Source organism: Lentinula edodes (genome assembly GCF_021015755.1).
Source record: "Lentinula edodes strain Le(Bin) 0899 ss11 chromosome Unknown C8R40scaffold_2, whole genome shotgun sequence".
Classification (NCBI taxonomy): domain Eukaryota; kingdom Fungi; phylum Basidiomycota; class Agaricomycetes; order Agaricales; family Omphalotaceae; genus Lentinula; species Lentinula edodes.
Genome location: NW_025764308.1, coordinates 451628 through 471143, shown reverse-complemented (window position 1 = coordinate 471143; position 19516 = coordinate 451628). Strand labels below are relative to the sequence as shown.

At 46.0% G+C, this 19516-nt stretch overlaps 6 protein-coding genes across 6 annotated transcripts; 1 reads left to right on the top strand and 5 right to left on the bottom strand.

The window, feature by feature from the left end:
• Window positions 1-17: 17 nt before the first annotated feature.
• Window positions 18-444, bottom strand: C8R40DRAFT_1165232 (uncharacterized protein; the record flags this gene model as incomplete). The annotated part of the gene is made up of 3 exons (XM_046230662.1): window positions 18-70; window positions 122-354; window positions 413-444. The coding sequence occupies 3 exons, from the start codon at window positions 442-444 to the stop codon at window positions 18-20; spliced, it is 318 nt and encodes a 105-aa protein (XP_046091399.1).
• Window positions 445-1286: 842 nt separating this feature from the next.
• C8R40DRAFT_1079655 (50S ribosomal protein L30e-like protein) lies at window positions 1287-2966 on the top strand. The gene is made up of 7 exons (XM_046227055.1): window positions 1287-1613; window positions 1709-1721; window positions 1795-1903; window positions 1962-2062; window positions 2129-2293; window positions 2355-2647; window positions 2709-2966. The coding sequence occupies exons 2-7, from the start codon at window positions 1719-1721 to the stop codon at window positions 2839-2841; spliced, it is 804 nt and encodes a 267-aa protein (XP_046091398.1). The 5' UTR covers window positions 1287-1613; window positions 1709-1718; the 3' UTR covers window positions 2842-2966.
• Window positions 2967-3683: 717 nt separating this feature from the next.
• C8R40DRAFT_1079649 (armadillo-type protein) lies at window positions 3684-7094 on the bottom strand. The gene is made up of 2 exons (XM_046227054.1): window positions 5107-7094; window positions 3684-5055 (listed from the first exon to the last, which is right to left on the bottom strand). The coding sequence occupies exons 1-2, from the start codon at window positions 6987-6989 to the stop codon at window positions 3852-3854; spliced, it is 3087 nt and encodes a 1028-aa protein (XP_046091397.1). The 5' UTR covers window positions 6990-7094; the 3' UTR covers window positions 3684-3851.
• Window positions 7095-7363: 269 nt separating this feature from the next.
• On the bottom strand, window positions 7364-11060 carry C8R40DRAFT_1034105 (carboxypeptidase S; the record flags this gene model as incomplete). Its single annotated transcript, XM_046223397.1, has 13 exons — window positions 7364-7446; window positions 7498-7602; window positions 7659-7948; window positions 8016-8281; window positions 8338-8400; window positions 8453-8577; window positions 8650-8725; window positions 10086-10209; window positions 10262-10319; window positions 10377-10445; window positions 10496-10599; window positions 10652-10750; window positions 10801-11060. The coding sequence occupies 13 exons, from the start codon at window positions 11058-11060 to the stop codon at window positions 7364-7366; spliced, it is 1722 nt and encodes a 573-aa protein (XP_046091396.1).
• A 288-nt stretch (window positions 11061-11348) lies between these two features.
• C8R40DRAFT_1079641 (uncharacterized protein) lies at window positions 11349-12354 on the bottom strand. Its single transcript, XM_046227053.1, has 2 exons — window positions 12188-12354; window positions 11349-12134 (listed from the first exon to the last, which is right to left on the bottom strand). The coding sequence occupies exons 1-2, from the start codon at window positions 12309-12311 to the stop codon at window positions 11524-11526; spliced, it is 735 nt and encodes a 244-aa protein (XP_046091395.1). The 5' UTR covers window positions 12312-12354; the 3' UTR covers window positions 11349-11523.
• Window positions 12355-12688: 334 nt separating this feature from the next.
• C8R40DRAFT_1262023 (uncharacterized protein) lies at window positions 12689-16499 on the bottom strand (the record flags this gene model as incomplete). The annotated part of the gene is made up of 5 exons (XM_046233842.1): window positions 14604-16499; window positions 14405-14556; window positions 14255-14354; window positions 12783-14194; window positions 12689-12760 (listed from the first exon to the last, which is right to left on the bottom strand). Exons 1-5 carry the CDS (start codon window positions 16441-16443, stop codon window positions 12689-12691), a joined length of 3576 nt encoding a protein of 1191 aa, XP_046091394.1. The 5' UTR covers window positions 16444-16499.
• Window positions 16500-19516: the final 3017 nt, after the last annotated feature.

The window sequence follows — 19516 nt, the reverse complement described above, 5'->3', positions numbered from 1 at the left end:
GACGTCGGGGGGGCTTATTAGGGTTGATTTGCCTCTTGCTGAACCCGTCCTTTATCGTGACGGACATTTCCTGAATTTGTATTCAGTACAATAATTGACTGCGAAGAGTGGACATCCTTACCAGCCATTTGCTGTTGCTTGTCTCCAGTAACAGCACCCATAACGGAATCTATCTTTCCTCCTGCACGGTCGATAGTACCATTGGCGTACTCTTTAGCCTGAGCGGCATTATATTCGGCTTCGCCCTGAACATGTTGCTCTTTGCCTGCTTGTGTCCAAGAGTCACCACCAATGGCGTTTCCGAAAGCCTCTTTGGCGGTTCCCATCATCGAGTTATATTGGCCATTGGCTTTACTATAGCAGTCTGTATAAGGCGTACTGATCATGGAAGATTGGGTCGAACAAAGCTTACCTGGGCTCTGAAGAAGTCTGGTTGGAAGACATGTTTGTTGATTGTGAAGTTTAGAAGGTGAATGATTGTTTGTTTTTTTGCCGAACCTTTAGGTAAGGCTCCTTACAAGAATGTTTCGTCTGTTTTAGTAGGGGGGAAGTTGGCCTTATCCACCAGATCTCGACCGATATAGACAAGTATGACTAAGCAAACTCATCAAGCCAAAGAAGGATAAACCGAGTCGGCATCTGCCCAATCAAACTCAAATTTGAATCAACGCATTAGTAGAAACAGGCTGCAGAAATAGGCTGCAGAGCAGCCAGAGCAGTATTGCTTATACAATCAATCAGAGGAAATTTGAGAAATAGATAACTTGTACAATGTAAGAGTTATTTGCCCTTCATGGTTGTATTCATGTAATATCTTCCAAACAGGCAGTGCCAATTGATGGCCATTGATAGCTGCTGTTCTGCAAGTATTGAACATGGTCACTCAACATACTCAACAGTCAACCATTGGGCCATTGCCTTGCCATTGCCTTACAGGGCACTACAAAGTGAGTATACTGTTTGTGTATAAGTACATCTCAATATTCAGCAGATTGGTAGTGGCCTGTTATATAAGTGTATATTGGATATAGTAGTACTTAGATGTTCGGCCCTTGCCGCTTGCGGCCTTACCCCCAGTCATGAGTAGTGTTTTCCATGTTATATATTGTTTTGGACTCCATTTCGTCATAGCACAGATGAACGCTGGGAGTACTCGTCATTACATCGTCATACGGACCTTTGGAGCGTTGAGAAATTACGTAGTTGCACAACTTGCAAGGTCATGTGAAAATCACAGGTGCGTTCTACCGGCCCGCGGGCTTTCCCTTCAATTAAGTTCACTCATCCACGACCCGATAGAGAAAGGCAGCGCAACATGCGCCCAATTCCGAGACTGGAATTTGATCATGACGCGAGACTCGGGCTTCATCTTACTCTATTTTCATTCAGTTCGTGAACAGATTCACTAATGATCACCAGTATCCTTATATACGGGCTTGCGAAGGCTTGTGACCATCGAACCATCGTGATGAATGAATTCCTCCAAGTAGCCAGGCAATCAAGGACCAAACTTACCTGAAACTATGCAGTACCAGTTCGCACGAACGCAAGGAATGCCCTACACGTACAACTAGGCAGTACCCCGCATTTCCCCGCATCCCGCAAGTTACAAAGTGAGCTGTGTTCCGTTGTTCTTACGGCTACTCTGCAGCTTCGCTTCTTGCTAATCTGTGATTTCTACTCTGTATATGTAACATTCGAATCCCAGCGACACAAGAATGGCGAGTAAAAGATCCCCTCCTCCATTCAAGTTCTCATGCTGACACCTTTATATTACTCTACCAATAATCCCAGGCGCCCAAAAAAACCGGAAAAAAGCCTGCTGCTGCTCCTCTGTCGAAGGGGAAGGCGGGTAAAACGAAGAATCCGATGTTCGAGGCTTCTGCGAAGAATTTTGCTATTGGTGCTTACAGTTCCATTCGTTTTCGTTGGTGCTACACCTCACTGTATCCTGATTACAGGGCAGGACATCCGGCCTCCAACTGATCTTACCCGCTTCGTCAAGTGGCCTGAATACGTTCGCTTCCAGAGACAGAAAGTGATTCTTAATCAGCGACTTAAGGTCAATTGTTTTTTTTCTCCTGTTATTAAATATCCCTATAAGGCTGATCCTGACTTTCCCTCGAAGGTCCCTCCCGGCATAGCTCAATTTAGTCACACACTCGACAAGAATACTGCTACCCAATTATTCAAGCTGTTTAACAAGTATCGCCCTGAGACAAAGGTAGAAAAAAGAGAGAGATTGACCAAAAGAGCTGCAGAGATCAAGGATGGGAAGGAGCCCACCAAAGATGTATGTATAACATTGAATGTCCTGCTATTTCGTTGACGTAGATACTCACCCCTCTTTATAGGAGACTAAGAAACCTCATTTGGTCAAATATGGCCTCAATCACGTCGTTGCCCTTGTAGAGGCCAAAAAAGCGTCCCTCGTTGCCATCGCGCACGACGTTGACCCGATTGAACTGGTCGTCTACCTGCCCGCCCTTTGTCGCAAGATGGGTGTACCATATGTTATAGTCAAGGGCAAAGCGCGTTTGGGGACGCTGGTGCATAAGAAAACAGCGGCAGTTGTAGCGATTAACGAGGTCAAGAGTGAAGATCAAAGGGAGCTGGCCACACTCATCAGCGCTGCAAAAGCAAACTTGTGAGTGCCTCAAGATTCTATGATATGATATGTTGAAATGAAGTGGATTACCTTTTACTAGCACGGACAAATACGAAGAACAGCGTCGTGTTTGGGGAGGTGGTATTCGTGGTCCCAAGTCTGCGAATATGCTTCGCAAACGGGCTAAAGCGATGGGGAAGACTATCAGTGATGTAAATGCTAAGAAGCTTTGAGCTGCAGTCAGTTGAAGCGCGAGTTGGATTCTCGTTATCAATCTAACATCATATGGTATACAAATGAAAGCATGAATGTTGTACATTTGCCGATTCCAAAAAAACAAATTTATTACGTGTCGTCGGTTTTTGCTTCCACATTTTTATTTTTTTTTATACTCTTTATTAACCGCAAGCAAGTAAGACTATGGTACTAAGGCGCGGGGAGCCGCGGCGACCCAATGAATACAGTTTGTCGCCTGCCTCCGTTACTTGGTTCTGGGTCATGGTGATGAGTCTGCAAGTGTGGGTGTAGCTATGGGTCATATTGTAGTGTATTGTGTAGGTGTCGCGGTAGAGTGTGCTGTGCTCGACTGCACATTTGTGCACATCTTGTAGAATGAAAATAAAAATGAAGTCGCAGTTTGGCTCAGGGTCACGTCTCGGCTTCCGAATCGCTGGAGTCAACTATCTCGTCTCTCCAATCTGCTTCCTGAGTTATGTCTTCCTCTTCCATCCCTCGAGACATGGCGTTTAAATCCTCCCAAATCCCTAGTGGCATGTAGTTGATCTCCGTACACTTGGACCGCGGTTTGCCTGTCACAGTGAAGGCACCGCTTTCTTTCAGAAACTCAGTCAGGGCTTCGATGCCTTCACTGGTCCCGAGTTTTTGCTTCCACATATTTACTAGGCTTCACTATTTCTATCATTCTCATAGCTTCCTCTTACATCTTAGCCACTTTCTCATTCCCTTTTTGTACACATTCCTTTAACCATAGCACTCTTGTTTACCTTTTTCCTGCTATGTCTTCAAGAAATGTATCTAGATGCAAATTTATGGGCTGAAATTCATGCAAGCAAGGTGGATCTCCCTGGAGGGGGACAGTCAATGTTTGCATTTGGATACATAATGTGTACAAAAAATACTTGGAAATCAAATGTCATTTGTACAAATAATTATTTGCCACAATCCTGAGTCCATGCTCTTTTCAATTCAACGCCAACCGCTCAGAATTTCTTTTGATGCCAAGTCAATGATCAGACACATCAGCACTATCCCCAGTACTAACACTGCTTCCTGTACCGCCGCCACTACGACTAGTGCTCCTTGCATATGAATTCACATACATATACATATCCCCACGCTCCAGCCAATCCAGCGCTGTTCGCGCTGTCTCCAGATCTTCACGATCCTCTCTTCCGGCGTTACCAACAATACCATTTCCTACAATCAGACTCCCGACACTCACCCCACCTGCACGAGCGCCTGCGCCTATACCAGGACTATCCAACAAGACGGAATTGGGGGAGGATAAACCGAAGTTTCCGTGGGCATGGGCATGAGGGTGACTATGAGCCCCGATTCCAGAACCAGTGTGTCCAAGCCCGCTGGACGCAGCAGCAACAGACGCATGAGGATGAGGAGGATGTCCGTGTGAATGAGGATGCGTCAATGAAGGATGATAATGATGCTGATCAACTATTCGACGTAGAGTACCAACGAAACCGGCGTCACTTAGAATTTTACGTGCGCCTGTGAGACCTTGGTTGCGACTGTGACCACGCGTTCGCCCTGCTCCGGCCGAGGATGGGTTTAATGAAATATCTGTTATTACACTCGAACCGAAAGGAGTTGTCCCGTATCCAATTTCCATGGTATCTGCGCCGCTGGCTTCCTCGTCATTTCCCTCTTGAATTGCACTTGTATTTGTTCCTGATTCTTCCCCATCTTTGAGAGGACCAAGCTCTTCCGCGATGGCGGCTGCACTTGTCACCGAAGCACTCAAGTCAACCTTTACCATCTCTAGTACAATTCTAATTACTGGTCTCCTGACTTCTGGCCCTTGTTCGGCTAGTACTCGGCGTAAGGCATGCGCCATCCCAGGACAGGTAAGAATCATACGATGATGGTTAACGTCTGAAGAGTTGACGAGATTTGCAAGCAAGGATGTGGATTGAATAAGAACATCCTGGGATGAAGAGTAGGGAGAATGCGATAGAGAACCGGGATGAGATGAGTGAGAGGGGGAGGAAGTTTGATTGAGGATTGAGGTAAGGCGGGAAAGAAGGAGAAAGCCCGTAGATGATGTTGGTGAAGGTGATGTAGGAAAATTGAACGGATTCCGAATATCCAGCTCATTAAAAACAATGGAAATCCCGTCTTCGTCCTCGGCTAGATTGCGAAGAATGTTGAGGACTTGTTCGAGAATCTTTGCCGAATGTGAACTCAAAAGACTAGCAATAAGTTAGTACAAATTCAGAGGAAAGAAGGTTTTGCCTTCTTACTCGTCAAGCTTGCTCCTTTTCGACGCTGTCTCAGGATATGCAGTAGATTTTTGCCGATGCCAGCCTAGAACACTGATTACTTGCCGCTTAGTGGCGGGCCCTGATTTCCTGACAAGATTCTTTACCGCCCAAAGTGAATTGAACCGAAGACTATCCTCTGTATCAACATCAGATTCGGCGTCAGGATAATCAAAGTCTGCATCCAGATGATCAGAGTGTATGAATTCAGCCAGCCTAGGGAGCAACCCATGCTCAATGTAGATTGATTTGAGTGGACTGAATTCACAAACAGCATTACAGACCGCGCGAAGAGCAGAGGCTACAACACGGATATCCTCCTCTTCCGAACCGCTTGTACCTAAAGCCGTCCTAGGGCGAGCCTGCGGCCAACCCATGAAAGCGGCGAAAACGATCCAGCCCAAGCCAGAGTCGACAAAGTTCGTGCGAATTACGGCAACGCTGCGGGTCAGAGCACGAACAACATGGCAGGCGGCACATCGCAGAGATGTATGTGGGGACAGAAGGGCAGCAAGAATGAGTGAGAGAGACGATTGAGATTGGTGTGAAGAGGAAGGAGAGCTATGGAGCTGAGACGTATCATTACTATCAATTGATTGGGTTTCGTCCTCGTCCTCGGCCAGTGCTCTTCGAATATCATTTGAGAACAGAGATATACTAGCCAAAGACAATAGAGTTGCTTCTCGCAGACGAATATCAGCTTTGGGCTGATCAAGGTCGTGTTCGAGCCACGATTCCCATTCAGGACCTGCGAACAATGCAGATGTAGGGGGATTTAAGGGAGGAAGCGGTGGAAGGGATGTACACGGGGGGGTCAGCCTCCGCAAAGTAGTAAGCAGGATGCGCAAAGCTCCGCGGTCGAAAGCAAGTTGGGCATACACTGGAGAATCTGTCAAAAGTTGAGATAGAATGAAGGCAGCTTTGGCTGAGTGAGTTGTTCCGTTTACAATAATGGCCATAAGGACGCTTAGAATTGCATCAACTGCTGGTGACGGGCTCGACGACGTTCTAAGAATGTAGGTCGCACAGAGACACGCAGACAGCTGAATCTCGCCAACACAGGATTTCGCGTGATTGACGATATCCTGCAGAGGCAGCTCGTTCGCTACTGCAGGATTATCCTTTGCCAGGGCAGCCAGAGCAAACAATGCATTTCCAAGCGTCTCCTTCCTACCAGTAAGCTCTAGGAGGATGCGAAGGACATGACCGCTAGATGCGGATGGTCTCGTTGCCTCCCAACCTCGCCGCTCCTTCTTCTCCCTTTCACCAGCGTTCCGCCAAGCACAAAGTCGTTCTCTCACTGGCTGCGTCCGGACCACATTTCCAATCATGCCGGCAACAACACCTGCCTCCACACCAGACAGCATTGGGATCCAGATGTCCATTGCTTCTGAGCCAAAGAACCATTCCAGTGTCTGTACTGCTGCTCCAGTGAGCGATTGCGCTTCAAGTGTACCAAAACCCCATTGCGGAGGCCCTACAAGTTCGGCCAAGTCACCAGATATCCCGCTCAATGCACGGGCCAGTGCCACCCTCAATTTCACTTGTGTAGTTATCGTGGTTGACAATGCAGACAAACAGCACCTCAATGCATCTTCTTCGATCAACGCGGCCAATACTGTCGCATCAGCTGTGTGTCCTCCAAGAGATGCAAGTGACCCCAGAATTTGAGCCGCTTCTGTCCGCACGTCGTCTGCAGCCATTACATCCATCGTAGTCTCAACAAGCATCCTCATCATTGCATGGTCTTTTGCGAGTCGATGTTTTGCTGAAGGGGTTCCAATAATTCGATTTTTTAATTGCTTGAGTTCGCTGAGCGTTGGGGAAGTTGGATGAGAAGACGACGAAGAGGCAATGATTGCCATCGCAAGCGACGGTGACGAGACGGTAATATAACAGATGGTAACTTGGAAAACACATTGGGTTTACGTGGTCAAGGATCTCGGTCCGAACCGCTTTCGCGTGCCGGCCCCCGGGAGTATTTCTTCGATTTGCATTGCAACGTTCCTTTCAAAGAGTTGGGGGCTGATAATGCATATTCACAGTGCACACTACATAGTCTCTCTCCATGGTCTCTCGAGACCTACATAGCGCCAAATTAATGTGACCTGTAACTATTGTGATTGCTCCGAGAATTCTGCTCCTTTCTGCTCCAAAGTTACCAGAGAAGCACTACTACGCAGCATAAACAACAAAGTGCACGAAGGGAATACTTACACTACATAACTGAAGAGATCCTTCAAAACTCGTTTGACTCGTCAGCATTCAAAATGAGGGTCACAAAAAACCGAATGGTCTCCAGGAGAGAGTCCACACTGAAAGCTGATTTCGAGTCAAATGAGAATATGCTGAAGAAGAAAAAGGCTATCACACATTCATTCACGGTATGAGCCCCTGACAGAGGGTTGTTTGAGCTTCCTCCATTGTGGTGTTTGTATCGGAAAATGTGCTCGGACAATGACCAATAATACTTCGTATCTAAGTATTGTCTGGTCATTATAATACACTAACTTAAACGCAGATTAGAAATTTACCTGTGTTTCCCGTAGGCATGCCCGGACCTACGACAATATTATTGCCTTGCAAAGCACGATGCGCATTGTACGTAGCTTTGATGGTTCCAGATAACAATTGATACTGGGCAGAATTAATCGGTGTAATAGGTGCAGGTTCCAGCCCAACGGAGGTCGTAAATTTCAGATTTCCTTTCATTTCAGCATCCGGAACATATAATATTTCTCCAAAAACCGAAAACTCCAGGCCAAACTCTATGGCAAGTGGCAAGAAGAGATCAATGTCGTGCTTTGTTGTGGCATTCACTGAGCTGCAAATTTTAATGAGTATTAGTTGTTTCCCCAAGAGAGCGCATAACAATGACAACTGCAGCCAACCTAGTTGTAGCAATGCGATGATTCACGATAGCCCAAGCTTGTTCAGGCAGTGCATTAGACTTGACTCCCCCACGAATTACGTCGACAGCTTGTGTGGTTCCGATCAAGCTTTTGAACCACGGATCTTTGAAAAGGATATTTTCAACTTGCTGCAGGGCGTCATCAGAATTCGCCGAATCCTTTATGGCATCACGTAGAGTAGAAGGAATTGTGGCGCCATGCTCAGCGAAGCATTGCAACAACTCATAGCTGGATGTTCCGCGTTCCTAAAAATGAGCTTCAGAGATCGCTGGTAGCCTCTTGAGATAATCGATTAGTGTACAATATGAACTTCGAACGGATGATTCTCGAGTTGAACCAATAGTGCGGAAAGAATGCCAATACTCTGTGTAACGTGTAAATCAAGATAGATGTATTTATAATAAGCTTGTACTTACAGTGTGTTCTGGAGGGGTACTTGAATGCCCACCCGGTGCAGCTAAGTATATATTTGCATTCATAGAGCCCTTTTCGGCAATTCCTGGTGTCGCAATAACAGTGCCAAATTGCTCCGAGAACCCCCCTGCACATTTGGATCAGGCCATTGGCTTCTTTAGCCTCAGTTTCTCAAGTGTAGGAAGAAAAATCTCCGTACCACCCTCATCAATGATAAAGGCAAAAGAATTTTGGCCATACCGATTTAACATCGCGTCAGCCAGTTCTTTTGCACCCTGTGATCACGGTCATTAGCATACAAAGCAAAAATGAAGCATTCACAAACATGGAGCCCTCCGCATCAGGAAACACGGAATTTTCTATGTATCACTATATAGACTCGATCATGATTATAGTCTCATATACAAGTCCCCTAACCTGTATCACTATAGTAGCAATAGTAGTTACCACCAAGTGCTACATAGCTCACATAGCACAAATAGTCTAATGCTTGCCTACTTAGCCTACAAATCTATTTATGCAACATAGGGTATAGGTACTACATAGTTCAAGCTACAACTACACAAAAAAAACAAAAATTATTCACACCGAAATCAATTACTCCAAGAAAGAAGGAATGCAATAGTATATTTTCACAGCATACATATGTTACTATTTTCGTACAAGCAGCGTAAATAAGCAGAAACCAAGATAGATATTAGACAAGTCTGATTTGTGATAGCTAGTCTAGCTAGTATATGAGATAAATAATTTGCCCTGGTTGGAGCGCAAGTAAGCAGAGCCTAAACAAAAATAATAATCAGAGGAATTCTGACATGAACACAACATACACGTACCAGTATCAGTTGCACCATGATTGCCCTGTTCACACAATTCCTGTCAAATAAAGTGGGTAAGAATTGGTTGGCAGATAAGATAAAATTGCTTACCTGTTTCCGAATGCAACTGCTACCATTCCACTGCTCATTGCCACGTAGTTGCTGCCTAGTAACCAGTCGCTGAAGGCAGGTGTAAAGGGAAAGATAACGAAACATAACACGAATATGACAAAAGGAGTATGTGGACAGTGGACAAGGCCAACGCCAATGGACCACAAAATGGAGGAGAAAGGAAGAGAGAAGGGGAGAACGACGGATTTTGTATTTTCTTCGCGCGTTGATCACTTGGAAAACCGCGGGAAAATATTTCTCAGCACCTGTATAGTGCCACGTGAATATGCCGGGCCTTGGTTTTTTCTTCTTTTTCTTTTAAGTCCGATCATACAGTATGCGTTGTCTTCAATTTTGTGTTGACCATGAATTATTTTACAGTGATTTCAAGTTGATGTCTACATACATACTGTCAGTACCGTAGTTAAAGTCATTGAATATAGTTTATTCTTCTTGAATTGGTTCAACATTGTTAAATCATAACTAAATAATATATATAATGCAGTCTACACATGCTATGGAATATTAGGCAAAAGCAACGGAGAAGATCATCAAAATTACTGAAGCTATGTAAGTCTACTTGATCACCTTAGTGAAGTACGTAGTGATACAATATCATACATAGTAGTTGCAGGGTTGCTACGTGAACTATATAGTGCTACCAATACTATGGAGCTTGGCAGGGGGACAATATTGGCTATTGTACTCTTGCCCAGGGCAATATAGCCGGTTCAGTGTTTCCTGATGCGCCTTCTTCGTCAAATCCAAACGCAATCACGAAAGTGCGGGTTGGCTGAAACCCATGACGTAGGAGAACCTCGATGGCACCACTATCACTAGAGTGAAAATATGTATCTGTAGGTTTTCAGAACACGCACTCACATCGTACTAATCAATCCACTCTTGTCGTCATTCGAGCCTCGACCCCATATGAGTTTACCTGAGTATGAATGAGAATATTAGGAGTTGAATTTCAACATTTGCAATCAATCATCACCATCGAAGTGTCCCGAATAAGGGGGATACGCCCACTCTGAGAGGGTATCAGAATTAACAGGAACGACATCTTACGAGCGTGGTTAAAATCATAAGGAATGGGTAGACGTGACACCGCACCAAAATGCGCCATGAGAAGTGAAGGCTTTAATGAGACGTTGGATCCTTGCCAAGTATATAACAGGCCATACGTGTTGATCCGTTCGAGCTTGAGAGCAGAATGGCTAACCAGAAATGATCTAAGTGCACAATCGTAATTGGCATAGATTCACTCACACAAGCGGGAAGGTATTCTCCAAATATTCATGGAATAGTAACCGATTTTCCCAACGAGGATCTTCACCCACCGGTCCCAAATCATCGTACGTTTCGGTTCTATAGCTCAATGAAAGGCAAAGGTTTTATGAAACACAAGGATCACTCACTCAATCTGAACTGCTCCAGAAAGCCAGTCAATCGCAATAATTTTGAAGTCGTTCGTGCTCATCCCTTCTCCAACTGCAGACCATAACTCATGATTGATGTGGGGAACCAGGACTTCTGCTTGTGGGCAAAGGCTAGAGATCAAGTCTTGAGATTTCAGTGTATTATCCGAATCGACCTTGACGGTGATGAACAGAAGAGTGATTGTAGAAAGCAATCCTGCACATGCGACAGCGATGGGTTTCAGAAGTCGCGCAGCCATCGACCGACGACGGGAAGGCCATGCAGAAACAGATAAATTTGTAGGAAGCAGTGAGCCCTTCTCTGGAAATGTCCTATTTGCAGATATTCGGGCCATGCGAAAGGTTGAGACTCAAAGACTGAAATAAACGACAAATGAAGATCCCAAAGTCCATACTAGGAGAAATAGATGGAGTAGGATTGCAATGGCATAAAATGCAATGATAATGGTGTGACATTGGCGATTGAGAGCGATAAGCTTCGATAAGCTTTAGGCGCCGAGTGAGGTCAAACTGACGAGTCAACAACATAGGGAATTATATTGTTATAGACATTCAAAGCCCAAGTATTTTAACATATTTATGTAGGGCCGAGGAAAACCTTCAAGGAGTATGAGGCTGATAGCAACTGTAGTACTATAAAGGAGCAAGAAGAAAAATCTGTTAAACAAACGAATAATCCAGGCAATTACAGATGAAATATAACTAGGAATGTCCATCTTCCATCTGCTCCATGGCCATCCGCTTCGGCGTTGAAGGGCCCAGAGAAGCGTCAGTTGTTCGATTACTGATACTCGGGTTCGGAGGCGAAATGAACAGCGGTGATGTAACAGTAGCGTTTATATTTTTCACAAAGGCACTGTTTTTGTCGATGTTCGAGGGTCCAAAACTCGAAGCACTTGCTGAGGTCGATGTAGGTAGAGGGCTAGGAGGAAGTAATGTTCCAATATTCGTCGGGAGCACATGGGATACCAATGTATTAGTAGGTGGAGGTGATGAACTTGGTGGGACCTTTGTAATGGCATTATGACTAGGATTGGTCTGAATTTGTGACGTCGGAAGTGGGGAACGCTCTCGGTATGGTGGTGGGGAATGTATTCGCGACTCCGCTGGACCTAAAGGGCCGGTATCATTTGCCGCAGCCACGGCTGGGCTGGCGGCACGAGGCGGTAAAGCCCTTGTTCGGGGTGGAGATATCGTCGATGATGTTGCAGTTAATGATGGTCCGGGAAGGATTGACCCGTGTGTATGAATGGGACTTGATGAAGATGCATTGGAGGAGGACGGGCGGCGACTCGAAGAAGGATGCATTGAATCTGTGAAAATAATTAATGATCGATTACAAGATTGGTATGAGAGATTGACGAACTAGGCCTGTAGGGATCATCACGATCTATTGTATTCCATGAAGGGGGACGAGAAGACGATGCAGACGAGGAGATCGCAATACCGTTGGTTTGTGCTTGGAAGTTGAGACCTGATACGAATGGCATGGTGCTAGCTTGATTCCTGTCACGATCCCTGTCTCTGTTATCCCTGTCTCTTTCTCTTTCTCGTTCATCTAGGAGCCTCTGTCCAGATCCAGAAGAAGGCCGGCCACCGTTCATTCTTCTACCATCACGTTGTCGTTCATGATATTCGAGAGGCGAATCATCTGGGATACGGTTAGAAGAGAACTGAGATGTTGAGTGTCCGACGGGGGTTAATTTAGAAGAGGTGAGGTTGACGACTTCCGTTGGAGGATGACGATGAACGATTGTACGTGGAGGCCTATTCCCATTCTCCCGTTCTCGCTCTAAAAGCATCTCCCCTCTTCTCATTCGCGGGCTGACTGACGGACCACGGACGACAGTAAGAGAAGTATTGTTACCTACGGAAGAAGGACCATGATGGTGGACGATGTGATGGTGATGCGGACGGACGTGATGGTGATGATGCGGAGCTTGATCAGGATATGAATGTACATGAGAGGGAGTATTGAGAGCACCAGCTGATTGCGGTCGAGCATGTTGCTGTTCTTGCTGAATGTGTCGATGTTGGTGAGCAATATGTTGGTCTCTCTCCCTGTCCCGGTCTCTATCACGTTCACGGTCTCTATCCCGTTCTTGACCCCTGATATCTCCGGCATCTGTGTGCTCCGTTCTCTCTAGTTCGCGCTCATGTTCTTCTGCTTCCCACCGATGACCAGTCCCAAAACCACCCATGCCCATACCTGGACCCATCCATTGCCCATTGCCTTTGATACTGTTTAGTCCGATGCCAACACTGGGTCCGATGGGTGATATTGATCTTTTCTGTGGACTCGATGCAGGAGGGGGGCCTCCGCCTCCGATTCCAGGCCCAGGAGGGCCAAAATGGGTTGAGGAAGAAACTTGTCTACCGTGAATGCCATGAACAGAAGAAGAGGCGGAAGAAGGAACGACGACATCCCCGTCCCGCTGATGCTCAGATTCAGGGAAAGCGCCGTTAGTGGTGGTAGAAGGATCAGAGAATAAGTGTTGAGATTGACCATTGTGAAAAGAAGATCGTCCGCCACTTCCTCCGCTTCCGCTCGGCACAGAACGGATTTCCCTCTCCCTATCTACTCCGCCGCCAGCCGACCCCGACCTCAGCCCTGCAGTAGATCCTGACCGGGGGCCCACACCTCCCATAGATCTGCTGGGACCAAACGAAGGGAGAAGCGACTCACTACCACCTCCACTTCCCATCGGGGGCGGAAGACCACCCACAACGAATGGAGGTTCGTGCACATGACCCATCCCCACAGTGGACTGGGAAGATAAAGAAGAACCGGACAATGTCCCGGGGCCTGAGACAATCCGCCTGGCTGGTCCGGGGACATGGCTTAAGGAGGACGATCCTGGACCTAATCGCTCTCGCATGGGATTAGACACATTATAAGTTCCCGATCCCGGCGTGTAGACATGTCCAAGACCAACAGGAGGACCGTGTACCCCTTGCTCGTAGATCGGCAGGTTGATATTCATATCCATGTTCAGGCCATTGTTGCCAACGCTCATGTTCATTCCCATACCCATTGTATTCGTCTGTGTGGAACCTGGCCCTGATCTCCTAGCTCCTGTCATACTAAGCAAGTTCTCTAGATCCCCCTGCGATTCCGATGAGGAAAGAGTGGAAAGCTCAGGATATGCCACAGTCAACCCGGGGGTAGCGTGTGTGTTGATTCCATGCAAGATCCTATGAAAGTGGTTTTGTTGGATCTGCGACTTGCTGCTTTGGGTTTTGCGCAGCGATTTATGCCGATGATTGCGTATGATCCGATCAGAGTTGGCGAAAGGGAACGAGTCAACGATCTGGCGAAGGGTAGGCGCGGGCGGAAGGAAGTCGAAACTTGGAGGAAAAGGTATTCTACGAGCTGCATTGCGGTTATCAATATTCAATGAAAAGATGAGAAGAAGCAAACAATGGCATTCACCGGTTTGAGGCCTATCAACAGCCCGTCGTTCTCGTTCCAATTTTCGGCGTTTACGATTATTTTCTGCAATCATATCTGTTTGTAGTTCGTCTCTTTGATGCTATAAGGGGATGAGTGACAGTAAAAAAAATGTAGGGAAGGCATGTATACCTTCCACGAACTCCAAGTCGCGTCTTCATCAATCTTCCTGCGTTTGGTTATGTTTGCTATTTCAAATGTACACTTGCGTTCCGATAGTTCTAAGCGCTTGTTTTTACGCGACAAAAGCTCGCTTTGTATAAAGATTAGTTCCGGATGTTCACCTAAAGTATGTGAGATCTCAAGACGGGGACGGAAAGTAATCGCATACCACTTGCTACCAAGGATTCTTCCCAAGCTAATTCTTCCATCTTCTCTATATACAATTTCTCTCTTAGCAAAGCAAACTTGAGCTCAACGATGGCAAGCATGTCAAGAGCTTCAACTCGATGTGCAGGTTGAAGATCGGATTCCTCCTCTTCATCCTCGAGGTTTATTTCTGAACGATCGTCATCGTCAATATCCTTCTCCACATCCTCTTTGTCCGAGACTTCTTTGTCTTCATCGTCTTTGTCTTCGTCGTCTTTATCATCATCTTCCTTATCATCATCCTGAACCTCGTCTACCTCCAACTCGTCCGCATCATCTTTCTCATCTTCACCCTCGCCCTCATCATCATCATCTTCCTTTTCGTCTTCGCCGTCAGAGACATCAGAGGGAGCATCGACGTCCGGCTCGACGTCGACTTCGACATCAGGTTCAGGTTCCGCATCGGATTTATCTGAAGGGTCAGGGTCGGGATCTAACATGACCTTGCTTACATCTGCGAGGGATGTGCCCTCTTCTGGCTCTAAGGTCTCGTCCTTGAAGGCGGCCACCTTGGTAAGTTTGGATTTGAAATTCCGCGCGGGAGCATCATCAACGTTAACCTCAATGTCCATAGCGTCCTCTTTGCTGGGAGGAATCTCGATATTGACGCCGAGTGTGCCCACTTCGTCGATGCCCAAAGCGGGAGGCCTGTCGGCCTCTAGAGGAACAGCAACCCTCATACCTCGAGTACGAGCACGCCCTCGACCTCGCCCTCTACCTCGACCACCACGAGAAGCCTTCGCCTTCGAATTCGTCGCTGTAGCAGTAGTGGTTGATGGTGTAATCGGAGATTTATCAGATACAGTGGTGTTAGGAGGAAATGAAGAGGGAGGGGTATCAACAGAGTTAAACGGGATATGAGAAGGTAGCTGAGCGGACGCGTCGATTCGGAGGTTTGGCTTAGACCGTGATTTAGCAGTGAGGATGGACTTATGCTGCTCGTCGGGTTCTATCTCATTTTCTTCGATGTCTGTATTGTCATCTTCGTCTTCTGTTGTTGAAGCTCCAGTTGGTATCCTCGAAGTCGAAGCGTATGCAACCTGGGGAACATTGTTCGGAGGCGAAGGTCGTGAGGAGGCGATAGAGTCCGGAGTTGAAGCACGCGGGGAAGCGATTCCATTAGCAACAACCGTTGAGCGATTGATAGTCACTAAGTCTGCCATATCGATGTCACCATCGGCAGGAACAGTGACACCCTTCACCTCGGATACATCAATCAGTTTTTCTTCCTCTTCTTCAGTCTCTTGACTGTCCGATTTGAGCCGAGCAAAGGCTTGTTCAGGGTTTTCTGCGCTCAGTGCAGCAGATGTGAGAACATCAAGGGGATTTGGAGCGGATATGTGGTTGTGTGGTATGTGTACGGCTTCTTTCCCGTCGTTTCCTTCAATTTCCTCACCACCAACATTATGATTCTCCGTATCCTGCTCGGAGCCGTACATAGCCCAGCCCCACATCGGGGCAGGTACAAGTGTGCTTCGTTTCTTTCTTCCTCCTCGACGCGGGCCGCCTCTCATAGTAGACGCTGTGCCTCTTCGATTACTGGAAGAAGAACGAGCAGCACCTGGACTGAGAGAACTGACTTCAGACTTTTTCTGCTTCTGTTTGTGTTTTTGTTTTTCGTCCTGTTCTTCTTCTGTTAGCTCAGAGAGCTCAGAGTCAGAATCGAGACCTGCGGCTGGCTCTGCAGACTTTGGCTTCGTAGACGCTGATACCAAGACAGAGCCTTCAGCTCTGCTTAAAGATGGAGGAGGAGAAGGCGATGGTGAAGAGAGGGAGTCAAGGGAATTTGTCGAACCGCCCATTCCGCCGTCGTCGACAACAACAAAAGGCTTCTGTTCTGGTAATGGGTACGTGCGCGAGAACTTCCAAACTATCTTATCTTATCATTTTCCCACATGTTATCGCTCACGTCACCGTCACATGTTTAGTCCCAAGCACATTATTGCCGAACCTTTAGGTAAGGCTCTTTACAAAAATGTCTCGTAGAATGTATGTTGGCCCTTGTCCCACCTCCCACGCCCATATATAGGCAACAGTTACTATATATATCAATTCGGGATACACCGTATGAATGAGGTCATTGCCGAACCTTTAGGTAATTCCAAATTCCAGCTATGTACTTCAAATCATGATCCTCAGAAAAATGACATGGAGCACAGTAGTCTGGAAGTCTCTTGTCTACTATACTAATCTAGATTACAGCAAATTGCAAAACCAGAGGCGGGTCGGAAAAAAAGCTGAACTGATGGCCAGCTGATGGCCGACAGCGGCAGACCTGCCAACTCAAGTTCCGCCCGCCTTGATCATCATATGAGCAATGGAGTAGAGATGACTGGAAGAGTGGGCACATTGCATAGATTGTGTACCTATGACAATTGATACAAATTCAACATAAGGTAGCAATTTATCTGTAGAATGAATGGAAGGCAGAGAGACTGACTGCTATCTCAACACCTCTCAACACTGTTCGTGGGGTATGGACAGCCGACAGGATTTTTCAGACTTCTCACTATGTATGTATGCGCTGAATTGTTTGTATTCCCATTCCCGCTTGCCTAGCAAGATCTGACTCAGGGCAGCAAATGCTGACAACAAGGCCTTCTCGGTATGGATGTACCAATACTGTCAAGTCCATGCCTCGGGCCTCCATTCCGCCGCTCGGTATTCCGAAGATCTACCTTTATTGTAATCTCTCCTTATTGTTCTTTCTCGCTACACATACCCTTTCGTTCTAGTCCCTCCTTATTGTCTTTTACTTTACCCTGCAGGTACTACTCGTATAGCTCCTAGTAGTTAGTCTGGCGTTCCGCACCGATGCGCCGCTCCGTAGATATAAATACTGCCTATATGCTACTGTAATTCCTCAGTTTAATTATCAACTTAGATTCCCTCCTTAACTCTGTGCTCCTCTAAGGCTTCAGGCTCAACGCCTTGAAGTATGTTCATTCTACTCTACCTTAGGACTTAGATGTCCTCTGGTTCGCTCTTTGTCACCAGCGCTACCGCCGCTCTGACTTGGCTGCTCCTCAGCTCCTCCTTTCTATACTCTCGATCTCCGGGGACTGAAGGCATAACGGCAGTGTTGTTAATAACTTCACTACTGTCCCATTCGACCTCCCGCACTTAGACACCTTGTGACCTCTGGCACAGTTACACGGTGTACATGATCTTAACAAATACTTAATTTGAGCACATTGTAGAGTCTTTTCATGGTCGAAACATTGTGTATTTAGTGTGTATTGTAGGTGTATTGTACAGCTGTCGGTGGCAGTGACCTTGCTGCATCCCGGCCAAGGTCGGCCATCAGTTCTGCAAATATTTGGACCCGCCTCCGGTTTTGCAATTTGCTGTAAGTAGAATGCCAAAAAAACCCACAATTTAGGGAATATTCTGAAAAAAATTTACTGATTCCTGAGTCTTGCACAAAATAAAGCAAATCAGTCAGCCTTGTTAGGGGAGATACTCCATATGTACACTTACACTCACTCTGCCGTTTCTTTCCAACACTATGTTGTAAATAGCACTATTAGCTTATACTGTACAGTACTACCTAGATCATGCAGAAGGACATTTTTGGGTCCCTCAATTGCTTTATACACAACTGAGGTGAGCTCAAAGTACCTTTACAATATAGACAACATACTAACTCAGCATAAATAGATCCTAACAGGTACCTACAGCAATTTAGTTGCTTTGTACACAACTGAGATAGATCCTAACAAGCCTGAGCTTGAGCATCTGCAAGACATGGATATTTGGCTAAGGGCCAAGAATCCCAGCAAATCCCAGAACCAAAAGCACTGAGAGCAGGCTACTCTGAGTGCTCTCACTGCTGGGAAATGCTCTTGACTGCTTTTGGACCCTTAGCCAAAAAATCCAGGATTTGCAGATAAGTGGTGGATGGATTATCCAGCTAATTATCCTGTAAGTAGACTTGGCATAATGTTCAAACTTATAGATATTTGTTAGTATATGTTTAATCTACATGTTTAATCAGTATGTGTATGATGGGATATACTCTTGAGCTCACCTCAGTTGGTAATGGAACAACTGAGGGAGCTTGGGAGTCTCTGTTGTGTGTGATCTACTTGGAACTGTATAGTTTATGGTAAGCACAACCATATACGTGTAAGGTGTTTTGTGTAGTCAAAGCAGTGGTATTGGGCTATACATATGCATACGGAGTTGGTCCAACATTATTCCCTTCAATCTTATTTGTTTGGTGGTTGGCCACCACTTTCATAAAGTGTTCGGCACCTGCCGCTTGCGGCCTTTCCCCCAGTCATATAATTAATATTCCCATTACATGACTTGTTTGCTAGCTGGCTCCATGAGCCGGCTAATACGAGTTCAGTTCCAAGGCAATCCTCCCAAGGATTTGCAAGCGCATAAATTGCAGTTGTTGCGCAGAGGCAGAGTGCCTGTAAAAAAAACAAAGCATGAACAATGCAAGTGTTTTTCTACATAAACACCCAATACTTGATATAAGCAAATTGGAGAGAGTAAATTAAATGTAGATGGACCAAAGGTGCACTTTGTACCCAAGCAGACAGAGCATGGTAGTATTGAAGTGGGTCCATTGGCATCCAATCAAAAAAGGACCTTAAATTTATAGGAAAGCATGGTATAGGGGAAGCAGTTTTTTGGTTCAGGTATATAGAAGTGGAAGAAGCCCAGAGGGCAGGGAGATGACTGTCAACTGAAACAGAGTCACACTGTCAAGTCAAGTGGTAGTTAGTTGACTTCAAGGGAAAATAATGAAATAATTTAGGATTAATAAAAAGACTGTAAAAACCATAAGAATCAGGAAGAAAGACCCTTGTATAATAGGTTAATATAGAAAAGAAAAAGGAGAAGACAAATTATCAGGTAAAC